Source organism: Anopheles stephensi, chromosome 2 (genome assembly GCF_013141755.1).
Source record: "Anopheles stephensi strain Indian chromosome 2, UCI_ANSTEP_V1.0, whole genome shotgun sequence".
NCBI classification, from domain to species: domain Eukaryota; kingdom Metazoa; phylum Arthropoda; class Insecta; order Diptera; family Culicidae; genus Anopheles; species Anopheles stephensi.
Genome location: NC_050202.1, coordinates 70,043,289 through 70,058,406, shown reverse-complemented (window position 1 = coordinate 70,058,406; position 15,118 = coordinate 70,043,289). Strand labels below are relative to the sequence as shown.

The 15,118-nt window shown below is 45.6% G+C and overlaps 1 protein-coding gene across 25 annotated transcripts in view; it reads left to right on the top strand.

The window, feature by feature from the left end:
• The window catches only part of LOC118504572 (low-density lipoprotein receptor), a 159,407-nt gene that overhangs the window by 92,595 nt on the left and 51,694 nt on the right, over positions 1 to 15,118 (top strand). For 22 of the 25 annotated variants that reach the window (XR_004905317.1, XM_036039193.1, XM_036039194.1 and 19 more), the window contains 2 exons: positions 3,454 to 3,573; positions 8,579 to 8,701. Coding sequence is in view for 24 of the 25 variants with exons in the window: in XM_036039193.1 (XP_035895086.1) it covers positions 3,454 to 3,573; positions 8,579 to 8,701 (243 nt within the window). In the remaining variant the exon portion in view is untranslated. Of the gene's footprint in view, positions 1 to 3,453; positions 3,574 to 3,930; positions 4,051 to 8,578; positions 8,702 to 15,118 lie in introns of all 25 variants that reach the window. The other 3 variants (XM_036039207.1, XM_036039211.1, XM_036039215.1) reach the window with 2 other exon arrangements.

Below are 15,118 nucleotides of genomic sequence, written 5' to 3'. Positions count from 1 at the left end.
AACGATGCTTGCCCTGCCCGAAAAAAAAACCCAATTTGTAGCAGATTTATGTGGCAAACTGACGTGCCTACGTGGCCACTTTCCCGTACCCGGGCACGTAGCAGCAGACGCCATCTTATACCGGCGCTGCAGAAACGTGCGTGCGGAAACATGGCTTCCATTCATTGGCTTCCTGGAGCAAGCCGTCAAAGCCGACCGCCGGAAGCCACCGGAAATGCAATCAATCATAGCCCAAACAGAAGCAGCATGTTTTTTCTTTGTTATCTCGGCGCGTCTTATTTTGCCATCGGCAATCGGCATCTTGGGAGGTTTTTTTTTGTTGTTGGTTCGGTTTCGTATGCTCTGTTAGTTGTTACCCTCAATCGATAGCTCAAATGGTAGCTGATCTGGTACCTGGTAGTAAAAATGGCAAGATAACGGGCAGCAGTGAACGAATGCTTGATTATTACGAACACATGATGTGACCGCAACCGGAATGGCAAGTATGATTGGCTAACTTTTGTGTCTTGCTCCGGTACGCTTCGGCTCAGCATTCGGCTTCAGCGACCTGTGACAACGAAAAGATAACCTCCCGGGCATGATACGGTGGGGCTCAGTTTATCTGTGAGGTGGTCTTAGGAACACGTTGGTCCAGGAGCCACGTTTATGGGTGTGATAGTGTTGCTGGTGTGCTGGCCTCAATCTGAAAGCTAATCACAATGACAATGGTGCTGGAAATGAAGTCTTACAAGAGACACTGGTAACAATATTTGTTAGAACATCTAGCATGGAGTGATATGAGGAAGGAATTTCAGAGACTTCTATATTTTCTACAATACATCTTGTAAATTCAAAGTATTGAGTTCAAATTCTGGAGGAGTTCGATTAATGAACAGATGGACTAAGCGTTCCAAAAAAATGGAAAAAATCGGAAGCATCTACATTTTCAAATAAAAGGATGGCCTCTTGGCAGTCATCTTGGTCATCGCTATCTTAAGAATAATTGTCCCTATCGATTTTATTGCTTCTGAGCCTCAGCGATTTGTTGCTTTTATCTCCAATGTAATTATTTTATATAAGTCTTCGATACAATATTAAAAACATTAAAAAATTCACCTCATGCGGTCAACACCTCATCTTAAGCAATTGTCACATCGACGACTTCATCTCAGAAATGTTCGGCGAATTTTGAACATCAATGTCCATTTTATCTTTGACGAATTTCTCTATTTCAGTTAATTCTTCTGACCCCTTGAAGGCAATGCAGAGGTCCTAGAAACACTGTACGATAACCGGAATCTGTCTCGAGTATTAGACTTGTGTGACTTGTGATTTCCACGTAAATAGATCTTGCAAAACTCGAAGCAGTTCCACAATCGATTTTCAGGAAGTGCTTGTCTGTAAAATTTTAGACGAAGGTGCTTTAATTTCATCTACCTAATTTAATAATTATCAGCTGGCATTACATTACATTAAACCCAGAGACTATCTGCATATACTACATCGTTCTATGACCTTGATAGTTATCACACTACTATACTTTGTGGTGGAAAATTGCAATCACCACCGAAAAAAACATTATAATTTCATGGTAGCGCTAAAAATGCTATGCTTGCGAAAATGTCTTACCCCGTAGCCGTTAAATTAAATTGGCTACCGAAAACTGCGGACCACGAAAGTTTCGTGCAGTCAAATATCGCGCCCGGAACGCAATACCTAATTTTATGATAAATTTTAATCAAACCAGCCACCACCACCACCACGCTCTCTCCTCCTAGCGTTGAAAGGGATGCAAATGAAAAAAAAAGCAGATGCAGCTCTGCAACACAGTGTTCGCGTTTGGTAAAACATGACGTACGGGCATCATCGTGTAAGTTGTGGCTGTGCGAAACATCACAGTTTTTAATTAAATACGGTGTTAGTCGGGTTGTCGGGCTGCCGTCAAAAGCTTTGTTCGGGCACGAGACAGGCAGGCCGGACAGCCACAACAGGGCACGGCGCGAATATCATCGAAGGTATCATGGCACCACAAAACACGACAAGAAACACGATACCGAAAGGACAAAAATTGCTCGCGTCCGCCATGTTCCGCATCATTTCGGATGACGAACACACACAGACACACTATTTAACCACATGTTAGCGGCAAGCCGCGTCCTTTCCGCGTGATGGGTGGGATGCTGAGCCAAACAAAAACCCGTTTTCTAGGAATCTTACCAAAAAATATCCTTTCCGAACTTGGGATGGGTTTTCGGTAGAATTTTTTGTTCTCTCTTTCGGGTTGCTTTTATTGCACGCTAGTAAATTTGAAGGTTGTTAAAAGCTTAACTAGTGGGGGGTTTTTTTCGGTGCGTGTGTGAAACACGTCAATTTTAATTAAGGTCGTAATAAAACACTCATTAAACAAACCATTCCTTTTGTGGCCATAAGTGAGTGGAAGACAAATTTCATCCTTTTGTTACACGTATTGCTTACGTTCCTTAAACAAGTGAAACGAATGAAATGTTTCATTGTTTTTATCATGAAAAACCAACTCCAATCTTCATGCCAGACCAGTGCAATATCAAACGGCTTCGTTCGCTTTGGCGTCATTTAGCGCACTCGCGACACTGATGTGTCCGTTTTTACGGGCGTCGTGCGAAATGTGCGCTGTCGCGTACTTGCCGCTGTAAGCCCGTTAATAACTCGCGCCAATTTGTCAGCTGAAAGTGACAATTTGCCACCATTATTGCTGCCGTGCTGAGCCATGCCTGACGCCGGATGGCGTGTGAACCTTGCTCGTGCTGCTGCACGCTGTTCCGCTGCTTGCGGTTTTAAGCAGGGGTAACCCCTTTAATCTGCCCCCGTGATGTGGTTTCCACTATCAAAGGATTTTCTGTGGCGTCAGTATCAATTTGTGGAACGCTGTGCGAATCAATACCAACGGGCTGTAAGAGGTTCGTTTGATGTCTGGGCCCCCTGGTACCGCTGCATTTGTTCCTAATTAATTTTGCGTCTCCTGTACCACTTATCAGCGTGTGCCCTCCAACTGTGTCGTTTGCAGTGGAGGCTTTTGATGTACGCACACGGCTTTCGATTGAATTCGTTTGTTTCGGTACTTTGCGAAACAATGTAGCTGTTGAGATATGAACGAATCTCGTTCGGTGATTAGTTATTAGTTTTTAGAATCAAGGATCGAGCTTACCTAGTGTATAATTTCTCGATAGTTATTATTTAAAAAAAGTAACTAAAAATCTGACAACAAACACTTTTTAAAGATTATTTTTACTGGCGGATTTGCAAAAAAAAACCCTCTCATCCGATTTGATGTTAAATCTGGTGACCTACATTCACGTCTCCGCGACTCGCTTTAAATCTTCGCCCCGAGTTTCACCGGAAGTTTTGCTGGCAACATTCTTGCCTGTACCGAAAAGCATTTCCTAATACTCTCGTCGCAATTTGCTCACCTTTCTTTTTTTTCTCTACCGCCCCCAGAGACCGCTTGTCCTGGTGACAAATTCCGCTGCAAGAATGGTAGGTGTATCCTGAAGCGCTGGCAGTGCGATGGCGAGCGTGACTGTGCCGACGGTTCGGACGAAGACGTCGAAAAATGCCGTAAGTAGAAATCCATCAGTGTCGCCATGTCTTCCACCATGTTTTTTTTTGTGTTTCGCTCTTCTATATTTACTGCCTCCGCATCAGTTTGTGGTGACGGTTCGTCTATGAAATCTTCGTCCCTTCTTATAATTTCTGCTTCCACACTTAGCGCATGTTTACTATGCCCTGTATGTAACACGCCTGACGCGAGCGTAGATAGTTTTTGCTTGTTTTAGTAGCTTCGGTTGTGGATCGCTTGTAATGCTATTTCTATCTCTTTCGTTACCTTTATACGTTAATTCGTCACCTTTATGGCATGGTTTTGTGTTTATGTGTTTGCACCGTTTTGCACCTCGCGTCCAACGTTCAATGCAGTGGTCAAAACCTGCCCAACCAATGAGGTACTGTGTAAGAGCGCCGATCGCTGCATTCCCAAATCTTGGCTGTGCGATCGGGAACAGGACTGTCCCGACGGTTCAGACGAGCAAAATTGTGGTAAGTTAAGCATGAAAGCCGGTTCGAGTTCTAGGAAAAATCTACAAATCGTTTCGATGTTGGTCTGTATCATCTCGTCAATCAATCGGCAGGAATTCGTGGGCTCCACCGAAGCCACTACCCCGAACGATGTGCCTCTATTGCCTACGCAATGCTAAGCCTACATGTCCCAAGGGTTTTCGGCCTACAGTGCACTCACACACAAAAAGATCCCCATTTTCCTTAACTTCTTATCCCACATAATCGAAGATACACGCACACGCATTTTGGGGGCAACAAATTGATGGAGATCAATATCCTCCGTCGACCCCAACTCCAATGTCCCTTCGCAATGTCGAGACGCGGCCCTCAGCCATCTCCCATCGAACCGTGTCCGAGTACATAAACTCATCCACCTTAGCTCTTAGCTTAAATCACGATCGGACCGTCCTCAAAATTTCGACAACATCGGAGAAAACAACTCTCATGCGGAACGAAGGAGATTTGCTCGAAAAGCTCCGCAGGAGCGTTCCCGTATCTTTCAGGAAATAAATCTTGTACCTTTGCTTCGTGCTTTTCCGTACAGCCGTTTCGTGTGGCGTACGACGCACGCATGGCTACCTGCGATATCCGGAACCGCTTCGGAACCCGATAACAACCTACACTCCCCCCTCCCGTTCGGGTGCTACCAAAGCTGGTTGAAAATTACCACCCAGCTATTTGCAAAAATCGCAACTTTCTCGCTTCCTCGTAAGGAAAACCCCCTTCTTAAGCGGCAATGTTCTCGTCACTTCTCCTGTCGAACTTGGGTCTGAAGCACGACGGAACGGTGTAAGGATCACCAATTTACCGGATGACCTTTTCCGTTGCCCCTTCAACTATCCTTTCAACTTCACCACACCGGTCCCTCCTACTACTGCGTGCCCTAATTTGGTCGGTTTGGGATTCCGGACGGATTTCGGAGGTATGGAACACTTTACTACAATCCCCCGTTCGGGTGTGTGTGTGTGTTTACTCAATCTAGGTGGTCGTCTTGAGCGGTTTCGGACCTGCCGAGATAATCCGGCTGGAATGTTCACACCTTTCTACCATTTCCGTAACGGAATTAACACCGGATGTACTGTGGGACATTCTCGTAACCAGGCTTACACCCGCACACAGACAAGATCCTTCACTGGAGGAGAAGCTTTTTCCGTGATGTGTAATACTTTCTCATGCCAAAATGGTAAAAGTTTGGTTTTATTTTTTGTCTGATGGCTACCATGACCCACAATTCCTGACCATGGTGAGGTATGTGTACGGACATCCAGCAGCCAAGATCCGGTACTCTACATAGCAATGGCTACGTTCCTTGCTGCATCATTTCCTGCCGTAGGCGGACAGGGAAAGGAAAATAACTTTTAATGACTGTGTGCTTCCTTATTATCCTTATAATATTTACACACACACACATACAACATGGGCCCTGCATTCATTTCTAACCTTTCAAACCTCTGTAACGGTTAGGACGTGATTTGTTGGCATACGGTCAAATCGTCTGGTGAGGATGCCAACCGGGGCATTAACTGCATGGTACGTCCACTAAATGAAACATTTTGCCGTCCACCAAAACGGCAAATGCAAAAGAATCCCTTTAATCTTGCACTCCTGCCTGCCAAGTACCGCATCGTCTTGTGGACCATGGTTGGTAACTTGCCTGGTGCCCGGTGGGTAAAGAGAGCCATATTGTAAAGTCGTAAAAACTGCCAACAGCTACAAAACAGTGTCCAGTCTTGCCCTGTTTACTCTCCATCTTGCTTTAAAGGCGCTAATACTGGAGCGAGAGACATGATGCGATAATGGTAGGAAGCACCGAACCCGTACATACCCCAGGGTCCGTCCACCAGGGCTGCTGACCTGCCGTGTCCGGTACTGGTGGTGTTAAAACCCCTCGAAGCTAGTTGTAAAACAGGGTCATCTAAATGACGATCCGTTTTCCGCTGGAATGGAACAAAGGTTTTGCGTATCGCTAAAAATCCTACGCACACACACACCTCACACAATCAATGACATAGTGGTTGCCAGTCGGCAAGCTGTTGTCACACACACACGCACAGAGCTGCGCGAAGTGTCCCGCTGAAGGATTTGGGATGATAGAATTCCTTCCGGGTTTTCCACCGTTCGGATTGCGTCGCTTTGTTCGTAATAGCCGGTCGAGGAACGCGACCGACCGCCGTGAAAGAACATTTAAAAAGTTCTGTTGGGTTAATTCATCCGGTGAACAATGGTTTTTGGGGGGCCAGGGTGGTGTTTGGAGCGGCCGAAGCCAGCCTGTAAGAAGTCGTACACAGCCCCTGGCTACCCTTGCAACCCGTGCCTTCTCCACCAACCCATCCCAACCAGGGTGGCAACAGACGGTCAGTAATAAAGGGTCGCGCTAGTCTTATTTTTTGTCGTCCTGCCCCAACAATGGCTCCGGGCTCGCGTTCGGTTTCATCCTGGTTCGCTGTACTTTACGGGGATGGTATTTGTTGATGGGTCGACATTTTTATGGTTTGTAATTAAAGTTTCGAGCAACAATCGCGCCGAAGGCGACTGACCGAGAAAGAGCTAAGTGGGGTTGGCCGATTTTTTTTGTTTTGGTTTTGGTTTTGTTTAATAACGAAACAGCTTGTTCAGGAGCTCTGTTCAGCTTCGCAGCGATGCGTTAGAAACGCGCTGTAAGGATTAACTATAAAATACATGTTAAGCGGTTTGGTTGTATTTAATAAAATTAGATACAATCATGGTTGAACGCGTACAATGAAAATCATCCTGCTGTTGGAGAAGAAGGTTCATTTTTGAGATGCAAGATGTTGTATGTATGGCAAACACCTTCTTGTAAGACTTGATTCACTGATACAAAATTTCAGTGGTGTAAATCATTGCTTACTGTTCAAAAATATGTAGTTAGAAAAGTTAACCAAAATCGAACTACAATGAAGGAAGCTTTGAGGTTCTTCTTCAGTTTTTTTTCTTTTGCTCTACGGCTTCAAGGTGACTCTAGAGGTTCTACCATTACTGGCTTTCTTGCCTTAGGTAACCTGTAGCTGGAAATTTAGTTCTACAAACTGGACGACATTACGAAGAAGATTCGATATCCAGTTTGCAGTATTTAATTACCTTAGCTTGTGCAGAAAGAAATCCTTTGCCTGGTCAACCAGTTAAGATATTTTCAAAACTAATCCTTGTCGTAGGAAAGATGCTTATCCACAACCTTTGCTTTGAACTGGCAATGTATTTACCTTTTTCTATCCACCCTATCCTATTCTAGCTAGTCCTAAACAAAAGCACCGACAACAAATGCATATTGCGGCTGTACACAAGGATCGGCACCGTATCATTTATTCAATCACCTCAATTATTCAACCGTCTGTGGTTAAGGCTTTGCATCGGAATTCCATTCAGATGAGGTTTACATTACCTGGGTAACGGCACACACACCAGAGGTTCGTTTGAAGTTGCACATGGCAAGATGTAGAGAAGGATGTCTTTTTGTTTTTTTAATTTGATACATTCTTGATAAAAACCATTCCATTTTTATTCTCATCATTTTAAAATCATACATAGACAATTTGACACCCCTTTTTGCCGATGGAATACATTTTTAATAGAGAAATAGGTCCTCAACTGATATAGGTTTAGAAATAAAATTGTATACTAAATGTTTGATAAAATGTAACTCATTAAAAATCAATTAATGGGTAAACACTCTAAACTTTCCGTAGTATTCGTAAGTTTATCCTGAAGTTAAGATACAAATCTGTTCAGGTTACCAATAATTAAATATGTAATCGTCTTGTGCGAAAGTCTCAAATATAAACTGAAAGATGTGAGAAGGTATGTGTTAAACTATGCACTAGGATAATCGTTAGTGCAATTTTGTTTTTACTTGTACTTTTGATCGTTTTTGTTCTTTTGTTTTAGCGAATGTCAGTTGTAGTTGTATTAAGCTTTTTATGTGCTTTGCTTTCTAGTTTTCCAAAGTTAATAAATTTTAGTTCCAGTCCTTAGACGTTTTTGTGTATAGGTTTTGTGTTGTAAATGGTTTCCTTTTTTAGTTCACTGATTAATTATCTGTTAGTTCATAAGTAATCCTACGTCTAATAATTAACTCTTTTGTCATGTAACTTACATTTGTTCTAAAATTGTATCACATCCATTGTGCATGCTTAACAAAAATTAACACCCTGCGTCCATTTTGTATCCCTGTGTAATACTCCCATTGTATATCGTATGCCTAGCTTTACCCTGTCTCATCTGCTCATTTTTAAGCACGTAATGCGTGCGTTTAATTACATTAATGGGGTATCATGAAATAAAATACTAATGGGGTGTTTCATTTTTCATCGCCACCGACCGTTTCCTTCCCATGCCAAACCCCAAAACAACATCACGTGCGCGTCCGTTCAACAACCGACCGGTCTTGACTGACGAATCTGACTTGGATTGACTGTACTGCCACGCACCGTACGCAAACGAATGACCCGATGGACGTGTCACTGGTGCAACCGCAACCGGACCGCCACAGAGAGCAAAGTGTGCTCATCAGAGGAATTTACATGTCGCAGTGGAACCGGCAACTGCATCCCGCTGGGCTGGATGTGTGACCAGAACCGCGACTGTGCCGACGGATCCGATGAGATGTCCTGCAGTGAGTATCAACCCTCCCCCATCGCCCCTGTTTTTTTTTTTGCACCCTTCCAATCCAGTTGTGTATTTATACCATATACCACCATACGCATACAATCAACTAACAAGTCGCTCTCGGTGTGACCGGAGCGAAATTTGTGGTATTTCTGTGTCTGTGTTGTGCCCGTCAAATGAATTTATTTAGTAGCGCAGCAGTGGCAACCTCAGTCGCGAACTTTTCGGTATACACATCCTCCAGTAACATTATGGTCCATCGCATTAACTTCACCGACAGGGGCCAGTTTTCCGTACACATTTCGTAGCTCGTATTAATCAATTAAAAGTGAGTTAATTTTATCCCCGATGCTCAACCTCAATCACGCAAACAGCGTAACAGCGTAAAGTTTTATCCGGCATCACCACGGTGGTGCATGTGGTCTTTTCAATTGCTTTTGAAATTGTTGTGCCCTTTTCGTGTAATGAAAGCTGGTCGTCAATCATTGGGAGAACAAAAAGAAGTAGGTAGATAACAGGGAAACGGCAAGAGAATCCGTATTTATCCTGATGAGCAAGATAATTTAATTGAACAGCATAAGTTGCCGGCTCACCACGGTACCGCCAGTTACCTTCGTATGCCAATGAACTCTTTCAACCATTACTTTGTTCCTCTGACCAACCTGGCTGTTCTGGTCATCCGTACTAGTGAAGTGAAGTTTCCGGTGAGGTCACCGATCGCCCAAACCAAGATTAATAGAACGCCAACGCAAACGAAAAGGACAACCGAGCGCGGTAACAGCAGCAGGCCCAAAACCGTGTACGTGATTGGAAACTAAACATCTCATTTACCAATTGCCGCCACTTACAGCAAAGGCTTCTGCGTATCGGTGCGAACCTTCGGCGAAACGGTGCGCGTATTAGTCGAAACGACATCGAAAACAACACCTGCATCCTTGATTCGTGTTCTGGCTGTCCGTGGATCTCACCGTGATCGCAAGGATGGGGAGGACCGGTTTTGATTGCAACTGATTGAGATCGTTCCGTTGATGAAGTAGAACTCGTGCGGGTATTCTCTCGGTTCTGGGTTTGATATATCTGCGGCTAGAGGTCGCCCTGGCTGGCGAGCGACCGAAATCCGCCATTGGTCTCAGTTTTGCGAGGCTCGTTAGCCAAGCTCATTACCAGAATTGTCGCTCGGGTGAAGGTATAATTTTCCTGACGATGCCGTTGCGAGTGACGGTGGATTTGGGATGGCAAATTAATCAGGTCGGAACAACGCCTACTGGGGTGTTTTTTTTTTTTTATTTGCTCGACCAAATTGCTGTAGAGATGCTGACCGAATTACTTTCAGCAGGGACTCCAGTATGGATGTAATGCGGCTTCGATAATCATGGTGAAAGTGTTAACAATGGACAAACATCATCGTCTGGGTGCTTTGAGCACGCATGAGAAAACTGCCCAAAAAAGGCAATAGGCGGGACTTTGAAAGCTAAACAGAATCTTTGTTTGGTCTGAGCTTCATGATGTGTAGAGAGAACTTATTGACCTAGTTGAACTAAAGACTTAGACTTATTTACTGATGAGCATCAGTCTGTCTGAGACATCATAATGAAGAAATCAAACGGCGGTTTAAATAATTTTCAACATCGAACTAACTACCAACAAAAAGGTCTGATTCAATTTGTGAACCGTAATCCTTATGATCTGGGAGGCAACACGTTAAACCATTCCGCGTGTCCTTTTTTTTGCCTGTCCAACGAGTTGATTGAGTTTAATTTTACTTCGTTTTTTTTATCGTCATGTACAACGTGCTGTCTCCCTTCCCCATTGCACATCCAATTCGTTTTGAGGAGGCATAAATCCTTTGTCATGCTAATTAACTTGCCCACCTCCCCATCCCGGAAGTGGAGCATGATTTATGGAAACTGACCGATGGAAGCTGGCCGTGGCATGGCTCTTTCATGGTGTCGCGCCTTCTTGAGAGATTAAGGACGTGCTCCCATTCTGATAGGGACGGGTGTCGTTTTGTCTCACAGTCGAGCAGGGAGGGTTTTTTTTTCTTGTCCCACTCTCACCCACTCTGGTTTGGATGTTGCCGTCAGAAGAAAAATAGTCACCGGCGCACGAAACGACATTCGCGATAAAGTGTTCCAGTGGGACGGCCCATCGTTCGGCCGTGTGTCAGCGCGAGCAGCGTGTGGAGCTGTCGGGCCATGAAGTGAGCGCCCGGGCATGAAAATGAGGATCGTAATCTTTTGGCCATCAAAACGGCGAGTGGCATTGCACGGTGGCATGAAGCTGGAATCAGCTGGTGGGCTTAGCGTAAGATGAGCCCCGAAAATCGTAACTGTCAAGGCTGGCGGCCGTCCGTGGATCGCACGTCAAACGGCACACGGGTCGGCCTTGAATGCGCCGTCTCCGTGGAATTGCTTTCCAGCCATAAAAGTAATGAAAAGTCATAAATTTTAAAATTTTCATATTAATGACCCCATAAAAATGCTATCTTCTTCGTACCGCATCCCGGGGCCGTTCGCGTGGCCGCCCAAAGTGCGAAACCGACGGCTTCACCCACCAAGCGAGGTGTCGTTCGGTGAGTTGGGTTGATTTGTTGAAGCCACCTGACAGGTGAAACGTTCAAAAACAATTCTCTGCTCACGTCGGCTTCAGGTGGCGGAACCGTTTCCGGGCCTCTCACGACCGAAGATAGCGAGAATCGTGAAGATGATATAACAGTCCTATAAACGGCGCAAATTGTTTTCGCATGCCCAGAAAACCGGGTGACCAAACCTGCACAAGTTGCACAGCGGTGATTCTGGAGATTCTGGGGCTGGCTATCTGGCTGGTTATGAAAAATATATGCGCAGCAACCAGGAATCCACCTCCGAAAAAAGGTGGCGTCTCCTACGAGCTCTGCCGTAGGAACCCACCCGAACGAACCCGGTTGCAGGTGACTCGCATTCACCGTTCGAGATGGTTTTGGGCTGGCAAGTGGCACGCTACCGTAGACAGTATTTCGTATTCCGTACGCGAAAGCAGCAGAACATGCCGGCGGAAAGATGAAACCCCGTTTTGCAACCGGGGCAACCGATGGAAGCGATGAAGTTGAATGCAGAATATGAAAGCTGCACGAATATTGGGTTGTGCAATTTTCGGTCCCACAGTGTCACACCTACGCCGAGAGTTGGGTGGGCGAAGGTGGTTTCGAGAAAACCTACCCACCAGATGGCACCGACGAATTCACAACGTTCGCGCGCTGCCTAGAACCGATTGGTGGACCGGTTCGGTTGGCATGTGCAGGCCAGTTGCAGGCGTGCTGGTCCCGTATTAATATATCATTCATATCACACACGCTTCTGTCGCCGGCGGTCCTGCAGGGGTTTCGCCCGGGTCAGCCACCTGAAACGGGTTCACCCGGCAGTGCTGGATCGGATTGTAAGCCACCCCGAAAATATTTCTCAAGATGGCGTGTGTGTGTGGTGCAAGGAGACAGCTGTACCCTAGGCAAGCGTTTCCTGCTGGGTAGACGTACACACATACACATTTATATAAATGATGTGCACATGCATAAGATTTTCAATCCATATGTGGATAGTTGGTGGGTAGCAAAAAAATAGGTTTGAACCCCTCAACCTCAGCTACGCCATTTGACACTTTCTTGGTTAGTCTCTGGAAGGCGCAAAGAGAACTTTTTTCGGCACATGCACACCTCTATCGGAGTTATTAATGTGTTTGGCTTCCAACTCAAGCACTGAGATTGTGGTGTCCTACATTTTGGAAGGTTCTATTTTTCTTGGAAAAGTATCACAATATCTGTCAAGCAGTGAAGGAGTTTTTGCGCGTCCAATACTTGGTATTAAGAAAATAAAACTAGACGTAATAAATGACTTGCATATTAAAAAATCACTTAGCCATAAACCACACTTATCGACAATTCCACATGTCGTATGGTCGTATACAACCTGGAAAGAGCTCGGCCAGTCATTTCTGGCTTCCAGTGTATTGATTTTACCCGTAGCTGGATAGTCAGTCCTGCGCACGGGGAGGCGGTCTGGATGGGATTTGAACTCCGGTCCTGCCGTGTGAAGACCAGCGCCGTTATCGACTCTGCCACCGGCGCAAACCCCATAAACTGTTTTAGGATGAGAATAAAATCCTCCTAAAGTGTGCTCACCTATTCTAGCTACCGCAATCAACCATACTAACCTTAAATCTCAATCAACATCTGTCTAAAGAATGCTTCGGCTATAAGCTGCGCCAGAGTATGGATATAATTCCACCGTCCAGCAAGAACCCAAATCAATCTTATCGTCTCCGTATCTCAAATCTACCCTCGTGCCTACTTCTCCAAATTCTAGCGGTAGCGGTCAAAGTCACTACCGCACTTCCATCTTCCATACCAGTGCAATGGAGAGCTTTCGTTGAATTCTGCCTGTTGGGAAAATCAGCAAATTGGTTCCTGTAGTGTACAGAACCAACAGAACCGACCATCAAATGCGCTTCCCCGTATAGGGCTTCAAACCTTCAAACGGCTGCTCCCAGACGGGCCAGCCATTATGCTGCATACTGTCGCTCACTACCTGTTGCACGGTATCAGCAGTCCTGCAGAACCTTCCTTCCCTCCCCATTTTGCAATCGAGCCGAATCTCATGAGTGATTTTTCATTTACCTAATTGAACCCATGTTCAAGTTGCTTCCCACCGCCGGTTGTACATTTCACGCCCTTCGCTGGCCTTTGGCGATGTGCTTTTCACCTGGCTGTTTTTAGGGCAAAAGAAACCCCGGGTCGGTACATAAATATGCTTTTGCAAATCGCGAAACAATTGAAATCGGTGCATCGGTGAGCGTACACGTGTCAGTGTAATTGGCAGCGCAACATGTATGTTAGTTTTGGTCTGCTAATGTTTATAAAACATTGGGAAACGGGAAACTGAATCCAATAACTTTGTAGTACTTTGAAACTAAGGAAGAGAACCGAGCTCCAAAACCTGATTATACGAAATCTTCTGAAGTTCATGTTTTATGTAATTATTTCGCATCCATCCAATCCAATTTTGGAATCTTCCGATTATTTTTCTCCCCCTCCGTTTGATGATCTCATAACCAAAGTGAAGGTAAACCGTATCCCATCCGGGCCTTTTCTTGCAACCCCCCAAAAGCAACTCATTACCATTGGTCGGATCAAATACTTTTTCGGGTATTACCTCAAAAGATTTGCACCAGTCCAGAACGACGTGTTTGGAATCGTGAACTATAGCCGCACGTGTATGTAACCTCGTACGGACGATATCCCCATTGGTCTTGCAAAAGAATCTCAATATCTTTTGGCCCGGCGCCATGATCCGTCAAAATTATCCCTACACAAACATTCACCTCCCAGCTCGGCACAAACCTTTCGCCGCACGTTTGCCTATACATTTGAGGGCAGTAAAAGTTTGTTGTGTGTGTGTGTGTGTGAGCTACGGTTTGCTTTTCCCGTTTGCTCTCGTATGCAGATAATCGCTCCGACGGTGCGCCGGTACCAGTGGGAAAGTTGGCAAAAAAGGTGTAAGACCCATTTGCCGGCTCGACTCCACATAACACACAGCAATCTCCCCATGGTTCGGTCCGTTCGTACAACTCTTTCCATCCCCACGCTACGCTACGGCACAGGTAGTACGGTCCCAGGTTTCCATGATCCCCGGTAAGAATAATGATGAACTGTGTGGTCTCGTGTCGAGAATGTAATGAGCAAACAAGATTACCCAACTGCCTTGCCGCACTGACGTGTGCCGTAGTAGGACCTCGACCGAGGGGTGTACCGGGTTGCAGAACTTACAGAATCCACCGAGTGGTGAGAAGCATCGTTCCATGCATGCCAAACTATGGACAGGTGACTTCACCCGGGACGTGAAAACTTTCGCCCCGAAACACATCACACCGACAGAATTTATGGGTACGGTGCATGTACGAGCCGAGTGAAATTAAATGTAGGACTAACTTCATCAAAGAGTCGAGCGGTCAATTGAGTCCTTTAGGGAGAGAGAGAGAGAGAGTGGGAGTGCAGACGCCATGCGGGGGCCAGAAGTCAGCTAGAGGCCAAGCGAAAAAGCCACGCATTTGCAAGCAGCTGTCAAATGCATTTTCCGAAGCGTTCACTCTCGCTCTCGTACCAAGGCTTCATGTAGTTGATTGCGGAGGCCGCTTCAGAACTTTCGTTCCAGAACCGACGACCGTCGGGACGAATTTATGCACTGACCGAACGGAAAATCGAACTCCAATCACTCGAAATCGATCACCGGCGCTACCATGAGGCAAAGCAGGTCCGTCCGGCAATTGAGCGTCACGAGTGGACCATTTTTCATTTGCAAATGTGTGCAGGATCGGCTTTTCTCCCCCCCCCCCCCCCTCTCTAAATTACGTCCATCCTATTCGTTAACCTACCGGACACCGGACACCGGAGGAA